At 37.5% G+C, this 24659-nt stretch overlaps 2 protein-coding genes across 3 annotated transcripts; one reads left to right on the forward strand and one right to left on the reverse strand.

Annotated features, from left to right (window-relative positions):
- LOC148425429 (protein PALS2-like) lies at nucleotides 1-17076 on the forward strand. The gene is made up of 14 exons (XM_088411922.1): nucleotides 1-151; nucleotides 3209-3279; nucleotides 3578-3703; nucleotides 4039-4157; nucleotides 6899-7051; nucleotides 9425-9574; nucleotides 9992-10219; nucleotides 11717-11848; nucleotides 12892-12994; nucleotides 13058-13129; nucleotides 13220-13381; nucleotides 14641-14843; nucleotides 14907-15035; nucleotides 16238-17076. Exons 3-14 carry the CDS (start codon nucleotides 3673-3675, stop codon nucleotides 16412-16414), a joined length of 1659 nt encoding a protein of 552 aa, XP_088268048.1. The 5' UTR covers nucleotides 1-151; nucleotides 3209-3279; nucleotides 3578-3672; the 3' UTR covers nucleotides 16415-17076.
- Nucleotides 17077-17378: 302 nt separating this feature from the next.
- LOC148425430 (gasdermin-E-like) lies at nucleotides 17379-24492 on the reverse strand. Of its 2 annotated transcripts, none has more exons than XM_088410640.1 (10): nucleotides 24435-24492; nucleotides 23953-24180; nucleotides 23567-23759; nucleotides 22816-22987; nucleotides 21815-21935; nucleotides 21380-21499; nucleotides 20040-20167; nucleotides 19791-19968; nucleotides 18925-18998; nucleotides 17379-18846 (listed from the first exon to the last, which is right to left on the reverse strand). In XM_088410640.1, the coding sequence occupies exons 2-10, from the start codon at nucleotides 24155-24157 to the stop codon at nucleotides 18610-18612; spliced, it is 1428 nt and encodes a 475-aa protein (XP_088266766.1). In that variant the 5' UTR covers nucleotides 24158-24180; nucleotides 24435-24492; the 3' UTR covers nucleotides 17379-18609. The 2 variants fall into 2 exon arrangements, with proteins under 2 accessions (XP_088266766.1, XP_088266767.1); XM_088410641.1 differs by lacking the exon at nucleotides 24435-24492 and adding an exon at nucleotides 24234-24400.
- Nucleotides 24493-24659: the final 167 nt, after the last annotated feature.

Consider the following 24659-nt stretch of genomic DNA (forward strand, 5'->3'; position numbering starts at 1 on the left):
GGGGGCGCAGCAGCATCCTGGCTGCCTGGCTAGCAGACACGCACGATATGCATCAAAACAACGTTAATTATTGTGCAATAACTCGTCAGTAATGGACATATTTGGCAGAATTATTTCAGCAAGCGTGACTGAACTCCAGTGAACGAAACAGGTAATATCATGCGTTTACATGCACGTTACACCCGACTTACGTTAGCAACCTCGTGCTAGCTCCATAGTTCTTGCACGCATTGTACCTTCGGATGGACAATTTATCGATGGAAACTCATGGCATTTATACATGCATGCCCTGCAGTAATTGACATAGACGCGCGTCGGATTCCCATCCACTGCGACAATTTTTTTTTAATCCAGTAGCAACGAATAAAGGCGTTAAACGCGCACGTGTGTAAGCTACCAACGCTAACGCGTTCGCGGAAATTATTAGCCAATGCTAACGCAAAAGATGACAATAATTGTATGTATTTCACTCAACGGGTCCATTCGGTTTAAAGTGTCAAACCGTCAAGCAACGAAAAGCGGCGACTTTAGTTAATGTCACGCCACTAAACGTTATTTAAAAACCCAACTATAGATTTTAACGCGCTGGTCCGCTATTTTCGGGCATGGCTGATGTACTAAAACTGACCGCTTTTATAAGCAGAAGTACCAATACCTTTGTTAACTGACAGACTGCTCTTTAGCAGAAGTGCACATACTTTTTTTTTGTTTAAAATGCACAAATAGCAACTTTATTTCTGAGAAGCACCGATACTTGCGTCCCTACGTCTTGAGATTGTGGCGAAAATGTTTGAGTTCAATCAAATAATAATTATAAAAACAAACAAATAAAACATTCTGTGTAATAAGTACGCTCAAATATTACTATTTTACAACGTTTTCGCATCCAACTACATGTCTGTTAAACTGCTATACCCCCACTTTAAGATATATGATAAGGCTTTAAGATTTTTAAGTAATTTCCCTACTAACGACAGAAAACGCCTGACTATCTTTTGCTCATAAAAATACCTAGTGAAAAATTATCCAGTGGTCTGAGGTGTTTTAGGAGCGATATGATATTTTTAGGCTGGCAGAAAACATGGCATGACATGACAAAATTTATGGCGCTGAATAAGATTGAGCAAATATTCTGGCATTTGAACTTCGCCAGTTACTCCATTTGTCCATCCATTGTGGTACTTCTGTACATACACTAACATTAAGCATGCACCCTGTGTGTGACGTCACATGTCCTCAATGTGCTGTAGGACAGTTTGGGGCTGTATAGCATTCACACACAGGTCACATACAGGTTGCATTTATTTGGAAATGCCAGTGACCTGAAAATGAGCATTAAGGCCTGCAGTGTGAACAAAGCTTAAAAGTATTTGGCTTTCTCCAAATACATGCTCGCTGACAGATATTCCTTCATGTTGCTTGCTGCTGTTCCAGTTGTCTGCCTTGTGAGATGCTAAGATCTCGATTAATCACGATCTTAAGATTGTTGTAATAGGTTGAAAACAAGAATAGGCTTTTAAATATTATTCTAGGCTACGTGTTTATGAGTATATGTGCTTTTATAGCAAGGAGTCTCATTTGTATGTTTATAATGAATGGCTGTACCGAATCTATTTTTTTCATCTTAAAAATTCTATGGAAATATCTTATGAAGTTGTTAATGAATTTTGGGATTATTGTAATGTAAAGGGATGAAATATATAGAAAATATAAATCCTTTAGATCTTGTAACTGGGCGAGATTTCAGATCACATGATCATCTGGATCTGGACATCAGAATTAAATACACAAGTAACACACAGACACCTGAAAAATGTAGTAGTCACAGTACAGCAACAAACGATTTGGACATTTGTTAGCTTGCTACACTGACTACATTTGTTGTCGTACTGTCAACATTATAAAAAGACATGCCTATTAACATCTTCATTTCTATTCAGATGGCGTTGTTGTTATTTACATGCAGTGTGTAGCCACTAGAAAAAAAAATAATCATTCATACGTATTGTATGTGTGGTCGTGGGCTCCTTAAAAGAGATTGCTTCCCCAAAGGGGGTCACACGTCTGTCAAGTAGTGTAGCACTTGATACAGTTCCTTTTAACTTCCCATTTATAAAGATCTCCTTTTACTTTGGAATGGGCAAGCCAAGTTCCAGACACTTCTGCGTGCTTGTAATATATGTCCTGCAGTCCGCTGCGACGTCATTCAGTCTTCCTGGAATCAAAAAGAAAAATGTCAAACTTTCAATCTGAATATTTACTATTGTTGCATATTCGCAAGGGCTGATCATGTCACTTTTATTGACGTGCCGTTTATAGTTTAGTAGAGTATTAAAATAGCAGCCAGAAACGCTTGGAAGACAGCAACTGTCATGAGCAATCCCAATTCAGGTTACTAACGTTTTAGTGCCGTACATTTGCATTTCATCATGAAGTGTTTGACTTTTGTCTTTTATTTAGATCATACTATATTCAACATTTGGATGCAAAGCATCATCTACGTAAACAACATTGGACACTTGCTTAAACTATCAACTTAGATTTGTAAAATTAAGCACACTTTCTTTCATATCAATTCATTTTTTTTTTATTTGAATTGATTACTTTTTGCACCTCTATTATTTATTTATCTATTTTAACCTCACTAGGCAGATTTTTCACATGGCAATTAGTTGAAAGCTTTGTACAATTTAAGAAGCGCATTTCTAGATGTTTTTTTTTTTTTGAAGTTCCACTTTATTCAGTGATATCAGATGGATATAAATATCCATAAAATTGTATCTTTGTGTATGAGATTAGGGCTGTCACTTACAAATATTTTCAAAATGAATTATTCTTTTGATTATTTCATCAATTATCAAGTAAACAGATAAAACTTTGTTTTGCATAAATGTATTACAAAATCATTTTCCCTCACAAGATTACTCTCCCAACTAACTATTGATTGTTTATTTGTTATCACAACAGTTAAACTATCACAGAAATTGGATTGACCCGCCTTTTTGAAATGGATTCATGTTGTGGTTTGCTCATTGTTTTGAAAGTAAAATCCCTTATTTTTGATCTGGTTTCATTCATGAGTAATTCCTTTTGCTAGACCGAAATCAAAAGAATTGGACAATTGTAAATTCAGTTATAGCCATAAGTGACAATTTTATTAAATGGTTGATTTGTTTAAATTTCAATTAATCCTCTTGTGTGATTTAAGGTTCCAGATGCGTGTAGAAGACTGGACTCCATGTTGGAGTGCCGTGCAAATGATTTGAAAACAGTTTTTGGGTAAGGTTATTCTCACCTTCATTTCTTTTTTTACGGTAGACAAGTTTATATCTCTGTATGTCCATCCTCCTCCGAGGTCTTGGTGGTCAGTTTGTATTTGTGTGAGCAAAGTTTTTAAGAAACGCAGTCATCATTTGTCATCCTATACCACTCCTTGTTCTCCCATCTGCGTTAGTGTAACAGCCTCAGTTGTCATCTTTTCTTCTGTGGTGATACATGCCAGTAAATATCTGTGCTTATTTGTCATGGTGTCCAACGTTATCCATGATATGAAGTCTTTTTCCCGTCTTCTCTTTAGCCCTGCAGTTGCTCTGGTCGCTGTAGGCGGGCCTTTGGACCGAATTTGACTTTGCGGAGAGGGTTTTGCTTCCCCAGAAGTGAAAAGCACACAACATGACTGTGGCCAATGCAAAGTCAGGCTCAGGTAAACTGCTCGTTTCCTTTGAAAACTGTTTGCTGTCCACTGACCTATTTCGGATTTGTCCTTACTGTATGTGTTGAAATCCATTTGGTACAAATACTATTATGAAACCACTGACTAGTTCCTGCATTTTGTAAGCCTTTTTATACAATAGCAGAGTTTCCTGTCCATGTTTTAGCAGATCTGCCGGTGTAAGAATTTCTCTGTGTGTCTGCGTGCGAGTATATTAGGCAATGTGACTGGCCTATTGATTTCCCGCCTCACATTATTCCGTTCTTTTATTCACCGTGTTTTCATTTGCCGTGTTCCTGACGTTGCGCTCGTTTTCACCTCTGAAGCCATGCAGCAGGTTCTGGACAATCTGAAAGACCTGCCCACAGGCTCGCTTGCCAAAGACATTGACCTCATCTTCCTCCGTGGCATCATGGAGAGCCGCATCGTCCGCTCCCTTGCCAAGGTATGAAAAAGCTGCCCTTCAGTTACTCCTTAACATGCCGTGATACAGGAAGTATCTTCGCTTCTTCACTCCTCAAGAATACCGGTATTGCCGCTAAATATGTTCCCAATTACTTGGAATAAAGACTAGCAATAATTCAATACATAAGTATATTAAATAAATAAAATAATTTCACTTCATGGTCTGCAAGGTGAACAAATTCACTGGAGGTCCATGACTGTCATGCCGTTTTTAAGTCCTCTCGGGCAAATGGACTGGCAAAAAAACAAAGCGTAGTGCCAAAGTAAGATGGCACTCAGCAGAACGCAGACCTCCACTAAGGCCAAACAAACCTAACCTTGTTCAATTTGTTTGATTGGGGAAAAAATCATGCGGTGGAAAGGCTTCATCTTTCACTCAATCCCTTTAAATGACGCGCTACAGCAGGGGTGTCACACACGTTTTTATCGGGGCCCACATTGCAGTTCTGGTTTCCGTCAGTGGACTGTGAAGTCAAATAAATGTTCAATTTCCACACATACTTTTGCTAGTTTTGAAATCAGAGGCCGGTAAAAACTGTTCAAAACCCAAAAAATTGGTTGTATTATTTTCCCCCCAAAAATGTTTTAAAGTTGAAGAAAACTTGCAAGTTGGGTATTTTAGCCAGAAATTTGAAGTGAAATCAGCATTTCGCGGGCCACATAAAATAATGTGGAGGGACAATCTGGCCCCTGGGGCCTTGAGTTTGACACCTGTGAACCCTAACAGTATTTCAATTTAAAACTTTTCCAAAATTAACCAAATAAAAGATTGAGAAGAAGCGTAACAATCTCTTAACTCATTCATTACCATTTCAAATCCTCTTTTACCCTAACTCTTGAAAAAGAAAAAAAAAACTATAAATGTCATTGGGATTGAATGAGATAAGAATTCTCTCGTTATTTGGCGTTTAGCAATCACACGATATTATTCCTATTATTTTGCATGCATCTACTTCCACATAAATCACTTGATTTACATTTTCAATATATTCCAAAAATGCATGCCTTGTAGGTCACTATAAAAATTGTACATGTTTTTTCCCTCCATAAAAATTTCCCATTTATTCTCAACGACTCATTCCACAAAACAGTCACATCATTGTTATCCATTTGGAATGCAAATCTTTCAGGGAATTTATTACATTGTTTGCGGTTTTAAAAGTGACAAATTTTCACGTCCCACGGGAAAAAAAAAATCATTCATCCCCATCCATCCTACATCTTTTAATATCTTTCCATACCTTCATATGCATTTCATTACCTGTTTAAAGTTCAAACTTGAGTGTTTACACATAATCTGATCATTACATAAATACACTGCTCAAATAGATGTGTTAACTGAGGTCATTGAGTCCAACAGCATAGTAACAAATTTCTGCTACAGATTGAGGCCACACGGTCAGGCTATTCATAGAACAATGGAGCATGTTACCATAAGGAAACCGTCCTCTGTTATGTAACATTTTATTCTTGGTAGACCAGCAAGTGTGCAGCATCAATGTGTCTTCAAGTGTACTCGAAGGATTTTGCTCTTGTTTTGGTTATAACGACAAGTCTTTTAGGTCTTTGTCGTTTTCTTTACAACTAAACAATTATTTCAGGAGATTGTTTTACGAAAATGTAATGTATAATTTGCTGTATGAAACTTGCAAAAATGCACTGCAGAAATCATACAGTATATTGTAAAATCCTTATCTATGCGAGATGTGCTTGGTTGTAGGCATGTGTATGGACCAGTTGTTTATGATGCTGACAGATTGGGAAAATCATTTTTATTATGTTTTTTTTTTAAAATACCTCCTCATGACTCTATTATTGTCGTTGTGTTGTTAGTTGAACAGATCATGAAAAAGTATGAATATGAATAGATTTTTAATAATTAGACAATTTGGGAAATTGTTAATTTTTTTGTGTTTTCCAAAAAGACTGAATAAATTATTTTGGCCATTATCGTTGGAAGGTATCATAAAACTTCTACTCACAAGTGTTTTATTTTGGCTTGTTATTTGAACTCATGAAATCCCAAAGTCATAGTTTTATATTTTTTTAAGATTCCAGTCATTCAATCCCTGGTACTGAAAACATCTTTTTCAAATGTTATCCAGTGTTTGGCGTACAGAGTACCTAAAAATGTCTTGCAATGAATGAATTGAGTATCAAAGTATTCAATTACTCTAGGTAATGAAATGTTTTTAAAAAATCCATTACTATCAAGTCATCAATTCTTTTAGGATGCCTTAGTACTTAAAATACTGAAGTAATCAATTAACTGACCAATGTGGTCAGTTACTTTAGTACTTTAGTACTCAAGTACATGAAGTAATGGGTTACTTTAGTACCGAATATAATCAATTACTTTAGTACTTTTAGTAACTAAAGTAATGGATTACTCCTGGACTGTTTTAATTAATTACTAAGTTCTTCATAATTTACTAGCCATTTTGAAACTCTCCTTTAGCCAAACACTCGGCAAACAACAAACACCCCTTTAGCCAAGTGTTTGCCAAACACTTCATTTGCCTAAAACATTAAGGGATTAAATGTGTGAACTCTTAATAAAATTGTCAAAATATGTCTTTCGGATTGAGTAAGAATGTCAGTCATTATGGTGATACTTGGAGCGGTCAGTGTTTTTTTTTTTTTCCCCCATTGGTAACTGATGTAAAAGGTTTGAGAAGGGCTGTTGTCAACAATGTGTTGATTCTGTGTTGGCAATGACAGGCTCACGAGCGCCTCGAGGAGGTCAAGTTAGAAGCGGTGCGAGATGATAACGTTCAGCTGGTCTCCGAGATCCTTGACTCTCTCCACAAGCTGACTGAAAAAGATGCCGCCACTGTTGAGCTTACACAAATCCTTCAGGACCCTCACTTCAAGGTTCCTCCGCCACTCTTTCTTCTTTCCTCATCACGCTTCTTGATTCTGTGTTGTCCCTCGCTTCTTTCCCCCGACACGTATTCGCTGTGGTGTGGGATGGGGGGGGGGGGTATTCTACCTTGGACCAATGGCAAGCCTGGTTTTTGGGGTGGAGGGGAGGGACACATTGTCACGTACAGGCTTAGGAAATGTTCTGAGTTGCTGATGCACTTTGAAGTCTGCGACCAATGACGTGGTTGCTGCTGGGGTAAGAATTTTGCTCTTGTTATATAGCTGTGTTTCTCCGTGGACATAAATGATAGCTACAGTATGTGGTGGAAATCATTAGTGTCTTGTCGTGCACCAATAGGCAATCCTTTCCCTGCCGAGCGATTTTTTTTTTTGAGGGATGTGCCTAATGACAAACATCCGACAGAACTGTTTAATATTGTGTATTATAAGAATCTGTAATTCGACGGTTGTATTTGCTGTTGTAAGTCCATGTTGCGTCAGACATAAGAATCTTGTGTCGGTTCTACTATTTACGCATGATCTAGTACAGTGGTTTTCAGTGAAGTACCCGCTGTGAAATATATTTTCAGCCTTAACTCTTTAATTAGTGCAAAGTATTTTGGAATAAGAAAACAAACAAACAAAAAAAAGATTTAAACATGCTTTAAGTGACTGATTTATTCAGCTTTAGAACCTTTCAAACTTAATTTGTTTTGGTCCACAAAAAAAAAAAATATTCAACACCGTGTCCTCTTTTGAATCATAGAAGAGATCTGTTATCAAAAAGAAAAAACGAATTATTAAGAAATAATTGACCACAAAAATAAATCAACATAAAGTGCTACACCTGTTCTCAAAAAGAAATATTTATAAATACATATTTTTCCAATTAATTATTAATATTTGTTCATACAAAATGTGTCAGACTTGTTTTCAAAAAGAAATAATTATAAGTGAATGTTTTTCCAAAGAAAAATATTCAACATAAAGCGTGAGACCTGTTCTCAAAAAGAAATAATTGTAAATAAATATTTGTTTACTGAAAAATATTCAACATAAATGTCCTTTTTTAATTACAGTAGAGATATGTCACAAAAATAAATCATTAACCTAATCATTAATAAATATTTGTCCATAAAATCAACAAAAAGTGTTAGACCTGTTCTCAAAAAGAAATAATTATGAATAAATAATTATCCACAGAAAAATATTCAATTCCTCTTTTGGGATCATAGTAGAGATGTGTTCGGAAAAATAAATCATGAACTTGACAGGTAACGAGAGGTGGCACGTGACAAGTTGGGTGAGTATGGTGGAGAACCTGGGTTTTTACAATGATTAAATTGAATAACTTACCGAACATAACATTTGTTTTTTGTACTTAGATTTTCCTGAAACATTTAATTCATTCAATAATTAGTTTAAAAGGGTTTTTGCATGTTAGTTTGTTTCATTTAACATCTCGAGTACCCTCTGGAGTTCCTTAAAGTACCCCCAGGGGTACTCGTACCCCCATTTGTTGAGAACCACTGATCTAATACGTGGAACACCACAACTGCCAAAATAAAAAACTAAGTAAACAAAAGTGAACATAAAAAAGGAAAAATAAGTTAATGAAAATAAATATATAAAAAGCAACATAATATAAATCAATAAATGCAAGCGCTCTGCTCTCATTTTATTTCCCGCTGAAGACGATATCTGCATGGAAGGTTATTCCAATGAGGGGGTGGTCCTAGGTCTTCCTTGGGTTCATGTGGTTAGCATCCACCATTAACTTGGATGCCTATGAAAGTACTCCCGCGAGTACTCCCACAATTGGGGATTACCTGAATGCCTCCTCCCTTGGTTTTATTTACTGATTTTTGTTTAATCGTATCCATCTATTTTTGTATCTGTTTTCTATTTGATTTTTGAATTGTTTCCTCAAATTTGTGTTAATTTTAACTTTTATTTATGGATTTTTTTGTTTTGTTTTTTTTGTTTTTGTTTTTTCTAGTAAGTCTAAACGATATGGCCTTAGACGAGACATTTTTCCCTCTTTGCTCAAAAAAAAAAAAGCAGGGACAATGAGGCCTGCAACTAAGAAATATTCTAATAATTGATTATCCATTATTTTGTGGATTTTTTTTTTTTTTTTTAACCTAAACCTGAAGATCCCACACACTAGCTGGTTTTGTGCTTCTGCACTGTTATTGGTGGGAGCACCAGGTGGCATCTTGGTGAAAATAACACTATTTGAAGTGCGTTGTATTTAGAAGAGTAGTTCTTTCTGTCAATTGTCAATGTCCACTGTAAATAATGTGGGATTACTGTAAATTGAAGAAGATTGATACCTCTACAACAATCCAGGATTCTGTTATTGACTTTTGTCTTTGGCAGTCTTTGATAGAGGCTCATGACCAAGTGGCCGCGAAGCGCTATGAGATACCAAATGCTGCTGTGAACTGCTCGGCCACCTTGGCGAGTTGTCTCATGCCCGCCGACGCCATCAGGATGATTGGCATCCAGAAGAAAGCTGGAGAACCGCTGGTAAATAAGCTATGGGCTGTGAAGTTCAGTGTTTATCCAAAAAAAACCAAACCAACAAGTCTGTTGAAATGCTAAAATAAAACAAGACACATTTGTAAAAGCACTTTCAGGGTTACAGCCAGGCTGTGCAGCAACGCCAGCTGGTATTTAAACCTGTAGAAAAAAAAGCATGGTTTGATGAATGCAAGCTGAACCTTTTGGTGATTATTCCATAAATAATATAAAACCGTGAAAGAATTCACCATGCTCTATTTCATATGACAAAAGCTTGGTATTTGAACAGAGGTGTTTGGACTTTTTATATCCACTGTATGTCACACCTCTGCTTTTATTCGCCAATTGCGTGACCAGCGTGACTGCAAAGCTACTGCGTAATTTATGACGTGCGGCGGGGCGATAACAAAGCACTTGTTTCAGGGCGTGACCTTCCGCGTGGAGCGCGGGGAAATGGTGATCGCGCGAATCCTGCACGACAGCTCCATCGACCGCCAGGGTATGCTGCACACGGGCGACATCATCCGCGAGGTGAACGGCCACCAGGTGGGTGGCGACCCGCACCAGCTGCAGGAGCTGCTCAAGGACTGCAGTGGCAGCGTCACCCTCAAGGTGCTGCCCAGCTACAAGGACTCACCGGCCCTTCCGCAGGTGAGGCCGTGAAGATTGTGTTACGGTAATCCTCCACCTATTCGCGAGTCACTTTATAAATGTTCATATTTTGAATTTCCCCAGTTAATAGCAAAAAAGAACCGTCAATATTTAACTAAAACTAATAACTCAATTTAGCCTACCTAGGAAAATAGTACAATTGTGACTTGAGTTGTGAGCTTTTAATTGTTAATTAAAGCATTATTATTGTTCATTATTCCCTTTTATTTTTAAAATGCCGTCTATGTAATATATTTTTAACAAACATACTAATTAAAAATTGGATTTTTTTTTATTTATTTATTTTTTTTACAAGAATGACCATTTTTGGCAATAAAAAAATACTGATTAATTGGCCGATTAATAAAAAAAAAAATTATGACGATCATTATAGCATTTTCACTCTTCATAGGCCAGCCCGGTACCTCAGGCTCCAAATTACATGCCGTAATACACTATAAGTTGAGTTTGAGAATAAAGGATATCTGTGTTAGAGCATTGTTCCACTGTCTGCCGGTGTTGTTGCTCTGTTTTGGTTCAAATTTCAAAGAGTAATAACGCTGCAATGTGAACGCTAGTTAGCCTGTCTATGGCGTTTTGGGTTGTGTATAAGCATTCAGCTAGCGGGGTTTCATAAGATAAAATAATGGTATTTAGTGAAAAGAACACTTGCCCAATTAGCCATTTTCAGCAATAAAAAGTTAATAATTGGTCCTTTAACTATTTTTTGATATTATTTTGTATTACAGTTAATACTATAACACACTATAATATAATACATATCACAGTTTAGCACTTAACATTTTAGCACTTGCTAAAATGACATTACATGTACTCAGGGCTCAGCTTGCGAATATCACATGACCAAACCCAGAAAACAGGTGGCCGTCACAAGATACATGTTTCAGATGGGCGCATCAGTTACTCATGGTTTTCACGGTAGGCCGCAGGGCTCGGTCCTAATCCCCTCGTGAATAGCTCTCTGGATTACTCTGCAATGTATCTACCGGTTGACGATTAGCATGAGGGAAGCGTTTTCTGACCTGTGTGATCTCAAAATGCCAAACCGCTGTCAACCGAGCCCAAGGGGCTTCTATTAATAAAACACGCACACGGACTATCTGGGACATGGAGCCTTCCCTTCCGCTTACAGTAACAGCACAGCAACTGAGGGCCGGCATGCAGGGTTATATCACCATGTGACCTTGCTGGGGAAGCATCAATTGACGTTAGTTGACTAATCGGCTAATGAAACCGCTTTCAACCGCTGGAAAAGAAAATTGCTTCCAGTGGTGTTTTGTTGTTGCGGCGATAGTCGCTTCTTCCAAGGGTGATAGGTGCATTTCATCTTTTTGAATATTACTTGAAACTAATTACAAATCCAAATCATAAGAATAATAAGAGTTGTTGTCTATAAAAAACTATTGACAGGATTGAACTCTTCATATTCTTTAATTTTCTTCTTCTAATTGAGGTACACTTGTCATTTCTTACCAGGTTTATCTGAAGCCTCATTTCAACTATAACCCAGCCTCAGACAACTTGATTCCCTGTAAAGAGGCGGGTCTTGCCTTCTCAAAGGGAGACATCCTTCACGTTGTGAACAAGGAGGACCCCAACTGGTGGCAGGTGTGTTAGTGTCTTGAGCAGGGGTGTCAAACTCGTTTTAGCTCGCAGGCCGCATGGAGCAATATCTATTCCCAAGTGGGCCGGACCAATAAAATCATGTTATATATTATTTATATAACTTTAAAACAACAACTTCGGATTCATTATTAATTTTTGATACTGTCCAAAATAATAAGCACAACATCACTATTGATAATAAAACATTCACATTATTATTAACCATAAAACATTTGAAGTTTTTCATTTAATCAAAAAATTCATTATTGTAGTTTACCGGCCTGTGGGCCATATGTTTGACATCCCCGCATTCGCCGTCCAAACAGGGATGTACCACGGGCCAAATTGTAGTTATAGTTTTTGTCTGAGGGCCATTACGACTAACAAATTTGAAGTATGTTCATCACACATTTACACGTGTTAAAATCAGAGGCTGCTAAAAATATGCAAAAGTCGAAGACAACTTGACAATTTTGCATTTTAGCCAGAAAGTCAAAGTCATCATCAGCACTTGGCAGGCCACGTAAAATGATGTGGCGGACCGGTTATGGACCTAGGCCTTGAGTTCGCCACCTGTGTGATAGAGGATATTCGAGGCATGAAGCTCATCAGTGGCGTTAACTTTTCAGTGTGTGAGACAGCAAAAACACCAAATGCTTCACAGCGTATCTGTAATGACACATTCAATCAACATTTACAAAAATATCTTTACAGTGTTCGTATTTTCAAAGTGTGATGGGGAAAAAAGTCGACCGAGTAGGGTTTGTTGACTTTAAAAGTAAATTGACCAAAAATATCCGCTGGAACCATGTTTGCACCACCGTTTTCTACATGCGTCTTTCTTGCAGACCTATGTAGCGCAATGGCGGCAAGGGAGATAGACTCCCCCAAATAAATGCGTATGTTAGGAGTTAGGATGATTTCCAATTGAAAAAGGGACAAAAGTAATGTGATAAATGCTAGTAAGTGTTTGTTGAGTTTACATCTTTATTCGTAGTTTCTACTCAGTGTACAATTGCGCATTGTGCTCTCTTTTTCTCTTGTAGGCATGCCATGTTGTGGGCGGAGCAACCGGTCTCATCCCCAGTCAGATCTTAGAGGAGAAGAGGAAAGCGTTTGTGAGGAAGGACTGGGATGTGTCAATTAAAGGTGAGTGGCGGTAGCCGTCGCATTCAAGCAGCACCACAACAATGACGTTTGCGTGCCGTTCAGGGATGCTCTGCGGAAATCTCAAAGTGAAAAAGAAGAAGAAAAAAATGATGTATGTCACTGCAAAGAACGCAGGTGCGTGTTAAGAGTCGCTTCCATGCCCCTTCGCACAAGAGAAAGAAATCTCACGTATTGCTTCTGTTTTTTTTAAAAAAATCATTTCAGAATTTGACCGTTACGAGCTGCAGATTTACGAGGAGGTGGCCAAAATGCCGCCCTTTCAGAGGAAAACGTTGGTTCTGATTGGCGCGCAGGGGGTTGGGAGGCGGAGCCTGAAAAACAGACTCATCGTCATGAATCCTCTGCGATATGGAAGCACTGTGCCCTGTGAGTGACTCTTAGCCAAGGAAAATCTTATGACTGTAGTCGTATCCGGGGGTTTATATCTTTGCAATTTATATCTCAGTGATTTTTTTTTTAATAGAATTTTACTAATGTGCAGATGAAAGTTAAAGTTAAAGTTCTACTGGTAGTGGACTTTTGAGTCTTCTATCAATCTCTGAAAAGTGTTGAGTAATAATTGCTGGCCCCTATTTGTCACAATTGGACTTAAACCTTCATCTTGACCAGTATTCATTTGAAATTTGTGGTTTTTATTTTCACGACTGCACATTACTGTAAACATGACTAAAACAGTGTGACATCACTTTAACCACTCCAATAGTTTCAAATTCTTGGTGATACATGATGCAACATTTTCAATACATGACATAATTTGAAAATTATTTTATTAACACTTTTTGATTAAAACTTAGTAAATTAAGTAATGGTGTATTAAGAAAAAAAATGCATTTGTGTTGTTTTTTCATATTTTTTGTATATACTCAAAAACAAATGTACTGTATTTCTCATAAGTTTATAAATGGCAAAGGCGGTTTATATATATTTCTAAAAATATTTTTGCAGTTACAATTAAGAATATTTTGTTATTAAAAGTATCCTTTACAAACTCAATTGGAAGAAACCAATAAATTGTTGAAATAAACATCAAAAGTTCACTAGAACAGTAATTGCTATTTTTATTTGTACATCTTCAGTGAAAACAGTTATACCGTTGTAAAATATGATTGTTATTACAATATAAGTATTTTTTGCCATATGGTGCACTGAACAATTTCATTTATATATATATATAGTAATATTCTTTTAATGGAATATCATTCAATACAAATAATTCCATTCATATATAGTAATATTCTTTATATGGAATATCATTCACTACAAATAATGTATTGCGGATGTTTTGAAACGTTCTGAAAACATTTTTCATTGTGTGTACTGTGTATATACTGTGTGTATGTGTGTGTATGTATGTGTATATATATATATATATATATATATATATATATATATATATATATATATATATATATATATGTGTGTGTGTGTGTGTGTGTGTATGTATATATATGTGTGTATGTATATATGATGTTCTTTTTTTTTAATCTACTTATTTATCCATGTATTTTTTTTAAATGTATTTTACTGCTCGTTGCAGTTGAGTAAGCTCCTTGAAAATAAGCACCCGCTCACGCTCACCGTAGGAAGAATGTTGGTGTTTTATTAGTGTTGTTGCTCGACTTCAGTCACGTCGCGCAGCCCCCGAGAAGAGGAGCGAGACGGCCAGAACTACTGTTTCGTGAGCCGGAGTCAGATGGAGCGGGACATCAAGGACAGCCGCTTCCTGGAGCACGGCGAGTACGACGGCAACCTCTACGGTACCAGGATCGACTCCATCCACCAAGTGGTGGCGGCCGGCCGCACCTGCATCCTCGACGTCAACCCGCAGGTGAGCGCTTGTGAGCCGCGTGGACCGGTCGCGTTTTATGACTTTTGTTGAAATTGCGCTCAGGCTTTGAAAGTGCTGAAGACGGCTGAGTTCATGCCCTTCGTGGTCTTCATCGCCGCGCCTGAGCTGGACACCTTGAGAGCTATGCACAAAGCTGTGGTGGATGCCGGGCTTACGACCAAACTACTTACTGTGGGTTTGATACCAATTTCATCCTTTGTCCAGTTGACCTAATACCGCAATTCCCCAAATATAGGACGCATCCTTAATTTTGAGGGTCAAATTTTAGTATTTTCTATGTAAATAAATCTTCTCCATGTAAATTCTTCATATTTTTTTGTGTTCTTATCTGTAAGTTATAGATTTGTTGCGGGTTAAGTAAGTTTCAGATTTCCCACATTGTAAGCGGTCCGCAAACGCCTCGCCAGTGTAACATTGAATACATTCGAATCAGTTGCTTTTCCTTTTCCTTGTGATGGGGCTCAAGTTTTTTTTTTTTTTTTACATGAATAAAAAAGAAGTTGCGTGTTCAACCAAGTTTATTATTGTTTGTGTATACGCCAAAATGACCACAATTAACTCTTTCAGTGCCATGGACAAGAATTCTTATCTTTTAAAATAGTAATCACACAATATCTAATTCATTATCATCAAATACGTTTTTTTTTATGGAGAGTAGCTGACACCCTTGACTAATGCTTACCTAATACAAGCCAATTGAGCACTGTAGTGATAACTGACCGTTGGATGGCAGTCTTTCCACACATACAACACCGCTTTTGCCTACATGCAATTCAAAATAAGGAATGTAAATCAATCGTTCTATGATGCCACCCATATTTACATAAACGTAGCACACAATATTCTGTTTGCCTTGAAAAATGAGTGAAAATGGTAAATATACTGGCCCTCTAGAAGTTTCCTTTTCTGATAACACTTGGCACAAAAAGAGTTAATAAACGAGTCAAATGGAATACCTTTGGAGACGTCAAACCTTTTACTTGATCCTCTCTGTTTTAGTAATATATCTGTATGTGAACAAGGATGGGCTCGGACGTTGGTTCAGTCTGCTCTCTTCTTTTCTTGACAATAATGCTTTAACAATCTCACCTAACACAAGCTGCTGTTAGCTACAATAGGCACTGGGTGCTAAAAGCCAACTGACGTCTACCCTCAGCTTGTCCCATCACGGTAATTATTGTAAGTAAGAATACGGCCAATATAAAAATGCACATTTCTGCTTATGTGGCAGACGGGTCAATCTTACTCGAATGGTGTGACATTTATTTATTTTTTTTAAGACGCACCCATACTTTTGCCGTCTTATATTTGGGGAACTACGTCAGTTTTTCCTTTCAACCTTAACCTCGGTATGTCCTGCCACGTCACCACAGGAGAACGACTTAAAGAAAACGGTAGAGGAGAGCGCCAGGATCCGCCGCGCCTACAGCCACTTCTTCGACTTGACCATTTACAACGACAACCTGGACAAGGCCTTCGAGCAGCTGCAGGAGGCGGTAGAGAGACTATTTGTGGAGCCGCAGTGGGTCCCGGTCAGCTGGGTCTACTGACCCCGGCTGCCCCTTCCATCCGACTGGCCACTGAGCTGTTTTGAGCTGCTACGCCTGCCATGTGAACAGAGACACTGCACTGCACACTATGCAAGTCACAGCACACAGAAAGTGTACTTATTTATTGGCAAACTCTTTTAATGTAATCATGTAATGGATTGGGTGTCGTGTTGCGTCAGGATTTTTTTAAAAATAGAAAACATATTTAATATTACACTTGTAAGTTGTCTATTTATTGTGCCAAAAATAATAGAGGGCTTGCTTTTTAATGATACCTCACCTCGTGTTTACACTTTTGTCATCTCATTTTGCCACTATTTGTACTATGGTTGTGCTAGTTGTCAACACCCCTCTTGAGGCTGCCTTCATTTCTGGAATTGGGTTGAAATGAAGGCTTATTGTGCCCTTCAACTATTTTCCGTAGTATGCCAAGCACAAGATACATAACTGTGAACGCCGTTGACATGTTTCTCTCGCTCTGTGGTGCTGAATTTGACTTACATTAGACCTTTAAATTAAACAGGGTGCTGTGTCTCAGTAAACCGTCCCTTTTGATGTGATCCCACTTAAACCGTTAACATTTACTGAAGAAAAAAAGCGTATTTTACTTATTTCAGATAAGATGTATTTTCAAATTTTAAATAAATGTTTTTTGTAATGAACTACGCTGCTGGTTTTTGAGACTTTAAAAAAGACAAAAAGCTTCCTTTTTTTAGTGTATCAGTTGTATACTATTTTTCTAAAGCAAAAAGGATAGCGTGTTGAGCTTTAGAAAAAACAGTTTCCATGATCTACATTGAATAATAGCAGGTATTGAATGTGCCAACATGAAGCTTAGTTTTAACCACATTAATATCTGATATTGTTTCAGGGTTTAAAAAAAATGACCATCTATGAATACGTGACAGCCCTCCAAAAAAAAGAAAATGTTCAGTTAGAAAAAAAAGACCATGGAACACATTCATAGTATGGTGTTTTTTTGTTTTTGTATTAAGCTTTATTTTCTTTCAATATTTCTCTTTAAACATGACTTAGTGAAGCTTTTTTATTGGGCAATGTTTTCTGTACTTGGTGGTTGTATGGAGAGGGTGTTCTGCGGATGCAACAAGTTTTTTTTTTTTTTAAAAACAATAAAATAAAAACAATAAATCCCGACCAGGTATAGCAAAGCTTTTAAAAAAAACAACAACCTTAAAATATGAGGATTTTTTTTCTGCCAGAAGTGAAAAAACAAACATTAAGGTGTTAAAAATGTGCCACAGGAAGATGGTTAAAAAAATACCACAGTAATAACGTACAGTACAGCAGAGCATTAAAAAATAAAGCATTATATAAAGGAATCTACTAAAAACACCTTGCACAGTTCAAAGCATTGAAAAAGTCAAGTTTTATTTTTCTTATGGGAAAAAACGATAATTTAAGTCATTTAAAAAAAACTATGGGTAAAAACAAATACAAAGAAAGGCCCTATTATACATGAAAAACGTAAAATAAGGTGTGGGGTTTTTTGTTAAATAACCATACAATGGATTTTTTTTTTTTTTTTTTTTTTTTAAATAGGACCATGTAGTGGAAAACTGTTTTTTTGACAATGTGTACGCGTTTACCAAAAACTAACGGTAGGATGGTTTTACCCTTTTTTTTCTATATTATAAAAAAAAGCTTTCTAGGTAGGCTTTTTTTTACCATAAACAAAATGGCGACACAAAAAAAAAAGTTGTTTTTCACCCAGAAAAAAAGACAACTAATAAAGTGAAAAATGGAAGAGGGATCTTTCTTATTCTATGGCTATAGCAAGTGCCTCCAAGCAGGCATGGCCTGTCAACACATCTGAGACGTGTGTGTATGTGACTGTGTGAAAACAAATATCTTGATAACAGTTTGCCTCAAACAGAAAGGAGCCTGACCACTGATCCACTGGTGTACAGCCGAAAATCAAAAACAGAACACACAGAACAAATAAACACGAAAATCGCACAAATATTTGTAATTCTAAAAAACACAAGAAAATTATGGCTGTATTTGAGTGAACTTTTTCTCTCCCCATACTTTTCACATTAAAAGCAAATTGCACATTATTACAATTTAAAAGTCCTTTAATGAGCTAATTGGGTGCTTTTCAGCGGCGACACATTTTTTTGATTGCTCTTCATAGTAAAAGCTCTTATTAAAAAGTATTGTTAGTGGGGGTTAAGTTAAACACAGCGGGCCAGTGAGTGAAGGCCTCTGAGAGCGATTGACATGATGAGAGGTCGATTTCCTGCTTGCTGCAGCTGCTTTATTTGGCTCCTCGCTGCGTCACCATCTCTGTGCAGACTCACACCAGAAGAAGCGAACAGATGTTCCATGGCAGACAAGACATCCTCTGGCAGAGCGGCAATGTTGGCGGCGCCGCTCGCCGGTGACTGCCCGCTACCAGACAAGCATTGTACCTACAACAGATAGGAGGGAAAATGAAATGAAAAAAAGGTTATGCACATTTGAGTGTGGATGTAATTCTCTATACAAACCAGAAGCTCCATGATTTTTAAGGCGTCCGGATTGCTGCAGATATTCAGTGCAGCGAGACTATCACAAGTCAGTTCTGGAAGGAAAGTAAAGAAGAAAACATGAAGTTAAGATATGAGAAAGGACACAAAATACTCTGGAGGTGTCAAAAATTAACAATTGTTAAAACAGTTGAGAGAAAATACACATTAACAGTAATATTTAATTACATAATAACATTAACCTGTGTGGCATTATATTGCAAATTATGGAAATTCCTTTGATTTTTTTTTTTTTTTAAGAATCAATGTGAAAAAAATTGGGAGCTGAAATTTCCAGTAGATGATTAAAACATGTAAAATTTCAAATTGCAAAGATTCTGACATTTCTATGTGATTGCAGCTGGACGTGCGAGATTTTGTGTGCAAACATAATCATTGTCCAAATTTTGGACCATTTAAAACAATTATGACTACAATTTTTGAGATGAGTATTAATAGGATTTATGACAGTGATTTTCCTCCGATTTTTGCAACATTTCGTTGAGAGACGGTCAAATTATGTCAGCAAACAGAAAATTCATTGTTGACTTGTGTTCCACCTCAAAACAGTAGGTGGCGGTAGAGACCAGTTAATGGCTATATCTTAAAGTATCATCATCACTTCACAGGCTACAAAGACAGACCATACCACTTTTCAATTTTTTTGTGGGTGTTAATACATTTACCTGAAATTATTATATGTATGGATCGAACTGATGCCACTGAACAATTTGAGTGGTTGAAGGAATATAAATATAAAAATCTTACCAAAAAGTTACCAAATTGTGTGCACAAGGGTTAAGATTAAACAAGAGGGTTAAGATTAAACAAGGGGAAGTGATGCTCACCATCCAAAGCACTAGTAAGGAGGTGAAGTGCACTGAGAATCGACATGGCGTGTTCCGTCCGTGCAGCTGACACGCATTCTGCCTCTTTCAGCACTTCCAGAACAGGCTGGATGCTTTGTTTGTGCGCCTCCGAAACCTCGGCCATGTTAGCGCCTTTTTCCATGAGCATCTGGTCCAGCTGACATGGAAACGAGGGAGGTCCCAAGTGATCATAAAAATCAAGCAATCAACGCTTCTGATGCATCTTACCACACTCTGAAGAGCGGTGAGAGCTGCTCTGTCTTGCATGAGTGCTGTGATGTTCTTGAGTAGAGAAGACCTACTGGAGGCTGGTAGAGCTGCCAGCTGCTGGAAATGAGAATGCAGCTTCTCCAATTCTGCAAATGCCATAAAATTGATAGAATTATAGCAATTTGAATCTTGCCAAGTTGAAATCCTTGGTGGTAGCTCAAAAAATTGAAATCCCTAGTTTAAAGTTTTGGCACATTCATCTTTTAAATGTCCATAGCAATTAGTAGGAAAAAATATTCCAGACGAAAAATTGAGTATTTCTCACAATAACAAAGAATGAGTAATTATATCCACTCACTTCATCCTTACTGGATATGATTATTCCATGAAATAATCAATAGGACAATTGATTTAAAAAAAAAAAAAAAAGATTGTGACAGACCAACTTATACATATTACCGCGGCTTACTGCTAACTTTCACCCAGATACTAATGTCTGTATAATATGTGGTTAAGGCATACACACAAGAAGGAGCAGCACAATGTCCAAAAAAAAAGTTCAAATCTTTACATTCTATTTATTTATATAACTACTGTTTATATTTTTGGGGAGCACACAATTATAGAGGGCTATTTTGTTTTTTGAATTAAGAAAATGTTTTTTGTTGTTGTTTTTTTTCCCGGTAGGGGACTACAATGGTTTATGGCATTTGTATGCACTCCACATTTTTGGATATTGCAACATGAATAAGGCAAAGACAAAGGCAGAGATTTTTTGCATTAGTGTTGTATTCTGATGACTCACTGGCTTTACTCCACCCTTGTTTGGTAGAATATTGTGAAGTTGTCATAGTGAATACTTAAAAAAACTACAAGTGAAACTGTTGAGTAAGAAAGTCGCATCATTTACTGTCTTTCATAATAATTGATTCACTTGCATTTATTTTCATGTTAGACTCATCGAATACATCCAAAACATTTAAGTAAAAAATGCATTTCTTATTGTAATACATATTAATTTGTGGCCTGTGTTTATTGATATGTTTAAGTTAAACATTAAGTATGGGAGACGTTTTTGTATAGGATCCCAGTCGAGTTATCTTAACACAAGTTTGATAGGATCTTGTGAGGTCCTTTGACCTCTTGTGAGGTCCTTTTAACACATGAATCATGGCTACCAAGATTCAAAGTACATCAGTTAAAAAAAAAAAAAGCAATTCCAAATATTTGGGGGGAAATGACTCATAAATTGTGAGCGCTTTGAAACAGACTAGTAACAGTAAATGGACGCACGAAACAAGACTTCTGCGTGGCATGTGAATGCAGAGGTAGAATGTGAAAGTCTGGCAAAAATGGACCTTGTCTAAGATGGCTGACGTCAGGATTACTCTGCAGAGGAGCTCCAGTCACACCCGCCAGACTTCTCGGTGTGGGGCTATCCACCTCGAATCCCCCCTTGTTTGACATCAGACACAGCTCTGTGCAAATACAGTACGTTTGGTACATGTGCGGCTTGACACACTATAATATCATAAACCATTTAAGTCATTTTGAGTTTTCTCCACTCAACTATTTATAAAGCATTTTTAGCTAGCTTTAAGCAATAATCAGTTTAGTGAAAAATCATGAAATATTTTCCTCTGGATCTTCTGAATCTATTTACAATTGCCTTCATAAACTTCTGAGCACAATGCAAGGGTTTTTCACTGTTTGCAATTGAACTGCCCAAATAGAATTTTATGGAATTAAATCAAACATAAGCCCTATTTTCCATATAAATGATATCTTCTCACCAAAGCGACCGTCCTGCTTCACCTCAAGGTCAACGAGGGCATAGGCCAGGGTGGTGTTAGTCGGAATCTCCATGGTAACGTTGCTGTCTTTGCTAAGGCTCCCGTTGTCTTTCAATGACACCTGCGCGCACACATGCGTACAACGGCGTTTTCAAAGCCGATAAATTGATTCAAGTAGATCAACAGTAGTGATGAAAAATGTTGTGGGAACAGCTGATGCAAACTTTTACATAATATTCTTAACTGTGTGACAAAAATTCCCGAGAGGCATTGCACAAAATGTAACCTTCGCCAGCAAATCATAGATAAAAGAACTACCGTATTTTTCCATGTAAACAAAGATGATATTCGAGAAAAATTGCAACATGAAAAATTGGCTTGACAACAATTACAGTAATGGGCAGCGCCCTGTGATTGTCGATTGTGTCTACAGTGTAAATACTTGTTTCCCGCTGTTGTGATTGTGAGATTCCCTACAGAACAAAGAGGAATTAAATTTTGTGCAAGCAAAATGGAAAACTTTATGAATTCTTCTAAGAAATCCAGCTATACATCAGCTTTCAAGAAAAAAGTGATGTGAATACCTGTAAAATTTTGTTGATATTATTGCCAAAATGTAACAAAGAATATTCTTTGGATTCAATTCTAAAATGTAGGATTTTCCATCCCCCAAAAACTCAAGCACAAGAACCTGATGCATTAAAATGACTGTAATCAGTATACAGAAAGCATAAAGTTACATAAAAAAAAAAAAAAAAAACACTTTACCAATGAGTATAACTACTTGATCGTAATTTAGGTGTTAATTTTCCACCCCTAGTCACAACAAATAACATATCTGATTATGCCGATACAAAACGAAAAATGGGTGGATATTTTGGTTGTAGCCCAAATTGAAGTACAAGCAATTCTAACCATCTAACCTGCGCATGCAGTAAAACATGAGGAAAGATTAGATATAATGGAATAGTAAAGGTGTTTGTGAGTCATTCCAATGTGACCTTTGGATTCTTGGGCCCGCAGAGGCTGAGCGTCCCTGTACACTGTCCAGTCTGCTGCACCTCCTCGATGACACTACATGGCTGGCTGGTCACGATGCGCTCCTTGACGACACCGAACACCTGACGCTTCTTCTTGGTCTGCTGAATCAGAGAGTGGGACATGTCCAGCACCCTGGTGGGACATTTGATCGTCAAATGCAGTGCCATAAAATCGTGACAATTATTCAGCGACGGTTCTTCCAAAATGTCTACCTGAAAATGCATTTAAGGGTCCTCCATAGCTAGTATGTTCTACAGTATACGCAAATGTCTTACATCCCCATTGAGACTGTGAGGATTCAGAGCAATACAAATAAATTTGACTTGATTACTGTCCTCCCTACAGTTCTGATATATTAGTGTTTGTATAACATTTTTCAACCATTTTAAACAATTTTTTTATTTCAGTATTTCTGCTGATTTTATAGGGCGGCTTGATGGCGTAATGCTAAGCACGTCTGCCTCACAGTTCAGGGACCGGAGTTCAAATCCAATCCTGTGTTGAAGCCAAAATTCAAATTTTAAATTTTTTTTCATGATTAATGCAGATGCGCGTGAGATTTGTAGTGTAAGTTTGTGATCCGATGAAGAACATTCACGGTGTTTAGAGACCTTTAACATACACAGTTTGTATGTTTACTTTTTAACTGATGTTTATGCAGTGGATTCTGAATGAAACAATGTTGAGGAGGACACAATCAGGGAAGCTTACCTGTTTTTTGAGTCGCGCAGCAGGTTGCGCACATCTACTTCGTCTTTCTTCAAACTGCCAAATGACAACTGGAGTTTGGAAGAGTCTTTTCCCTCCACGTTCAAGTTGGAATGGATGAATGTGGCATCCGTTGTCCCTTGTATGTTGTCACCATACGTCCCATTATATTTGATGAAGTCTGTCTCTGTCAAAACTGCAGGCGGAGACTCACGTCAGTTACATTGACAGCATCGATCAGTTTCATTTTGGAAACCAAAGACACGCTGCCAAACCATAATAAAAATTGGTAATAAGTGACCCAATTTTATGGAGTTGTGAGCTAGGTCAGTGCTTGTTCTTTGTTGTGATAAATTTGTCATGATTTGACATGTTGCTTGTTTGTTTACCTGGCGTAATGGGCGTGTCTCCTGCGAGGATGTCATTGAGGGTAAAGTCAGTGGGCAGATGTTTGGGCTTCTGCCAGAACCAGAAGCGTTTCTGGCTCACCACCACGGTGAGCAGTGCGATGGAATCGTTGAGGCTTCTCACCGGGATCAGCAAACCTCCGGGGTCCACCTCCTCCACAAAATTCCTGGTAGCTGTGGCAAACATCGGGACGGCTCGATCGGTCCTTCCTTAGATGCCAAAAAAAAAGTTAAAATATACACTAAGTGGAATGATTTCTTACAATGAATCGTCTGTGGATAAGGACAAAGACGATCAGCTAGCATTACCAACAACGAAGATTTTTATAAACCAAAAGTCGTACGAAACGTAAGGATTGGCATATTAAGTTAACGTTTCCAACAGGTCAAAACTAAGTCGACGAAGCAGTCACGATACTTTTTGCAAAAAAAAAAAAAAAGCCGCTACGGACGCAAAGACTCACCAAGAAAGAGAGCTCAACGTGAAGATTTTTGTCACAATAGACACACTTAGGCCACGCCCATTCCGGAAGCAGACAGCGAGAGTTTTTACGTAATTATTTTGTAATTATCAAAAATATGTACGGTTTTAATTGCACTCCATGTTTTAAAAACTGATATTGATCTTAATTTTGAATCTCTTAAGTTTGTAGATAATAGGAAAGAGAAAATGATTCTGGGCATTTCTA

This window comes from Hippichthys cyanospilos, chromosome 3, assembly GCF_059441005.1.
Source record: "Hippichthys cyanospilos isolate Australia breed blue-spotted pipefish chromosome 3, RoL_Hcya_1.0, whole genome shotgun sequence".
Taxonomy (NCBI): Eukaryota; Metazoa; Chordata; class Actinopteri; order Syngnathiformes; family Syngnathidae; genus Hippichthys; species Hippichthys cyanospilos.

Bases quoted from the DNA above. Each gene is read 5' to 3' on its own strand.
- LOC148425429 (XM_088411922.1), top strand. From the start codon at position 3,673: ATGACTGTGGCCAATGCAAAGTCAGGCTCAG. The intron at 12,995-13,057 runs GTGAGTGGCGGT...CGTGCCGTTCAG, and splicing joins CTGGGATGTGTCAATTAAAG to GGATGCTCTGCGGAAATCTC. The intron at 13,130-13,219 runs GTGCGTGTTAAG...AAATCATTTCAG, and splicing joins TGTCACTGCAAAGAACGCAG to AATTTGACCGTTACGAGCTG.
- LOC148425430 (XM_088410640.1), bottom strand. From the start codon at position 24,157: ATGTTTGCCACAGCTACCAGGAATTTTGTGGAGGAGGTGGACCCCGGA. The intron at 23,760-23,952 runs GTAAACAAACAA...CTCCGCCTGCAG, and splicing joins AGACACGCCCATTACGCCAG to TTTTGACAGAGACAGACTTC. The intron at 21,500-21,814 runs GTGAGAAGATAT...GTATTTGCACAG, and splicing joins GAAGCAGGACGGTCGCTTTG to AGCTGTGTCTGATGTCAAAC.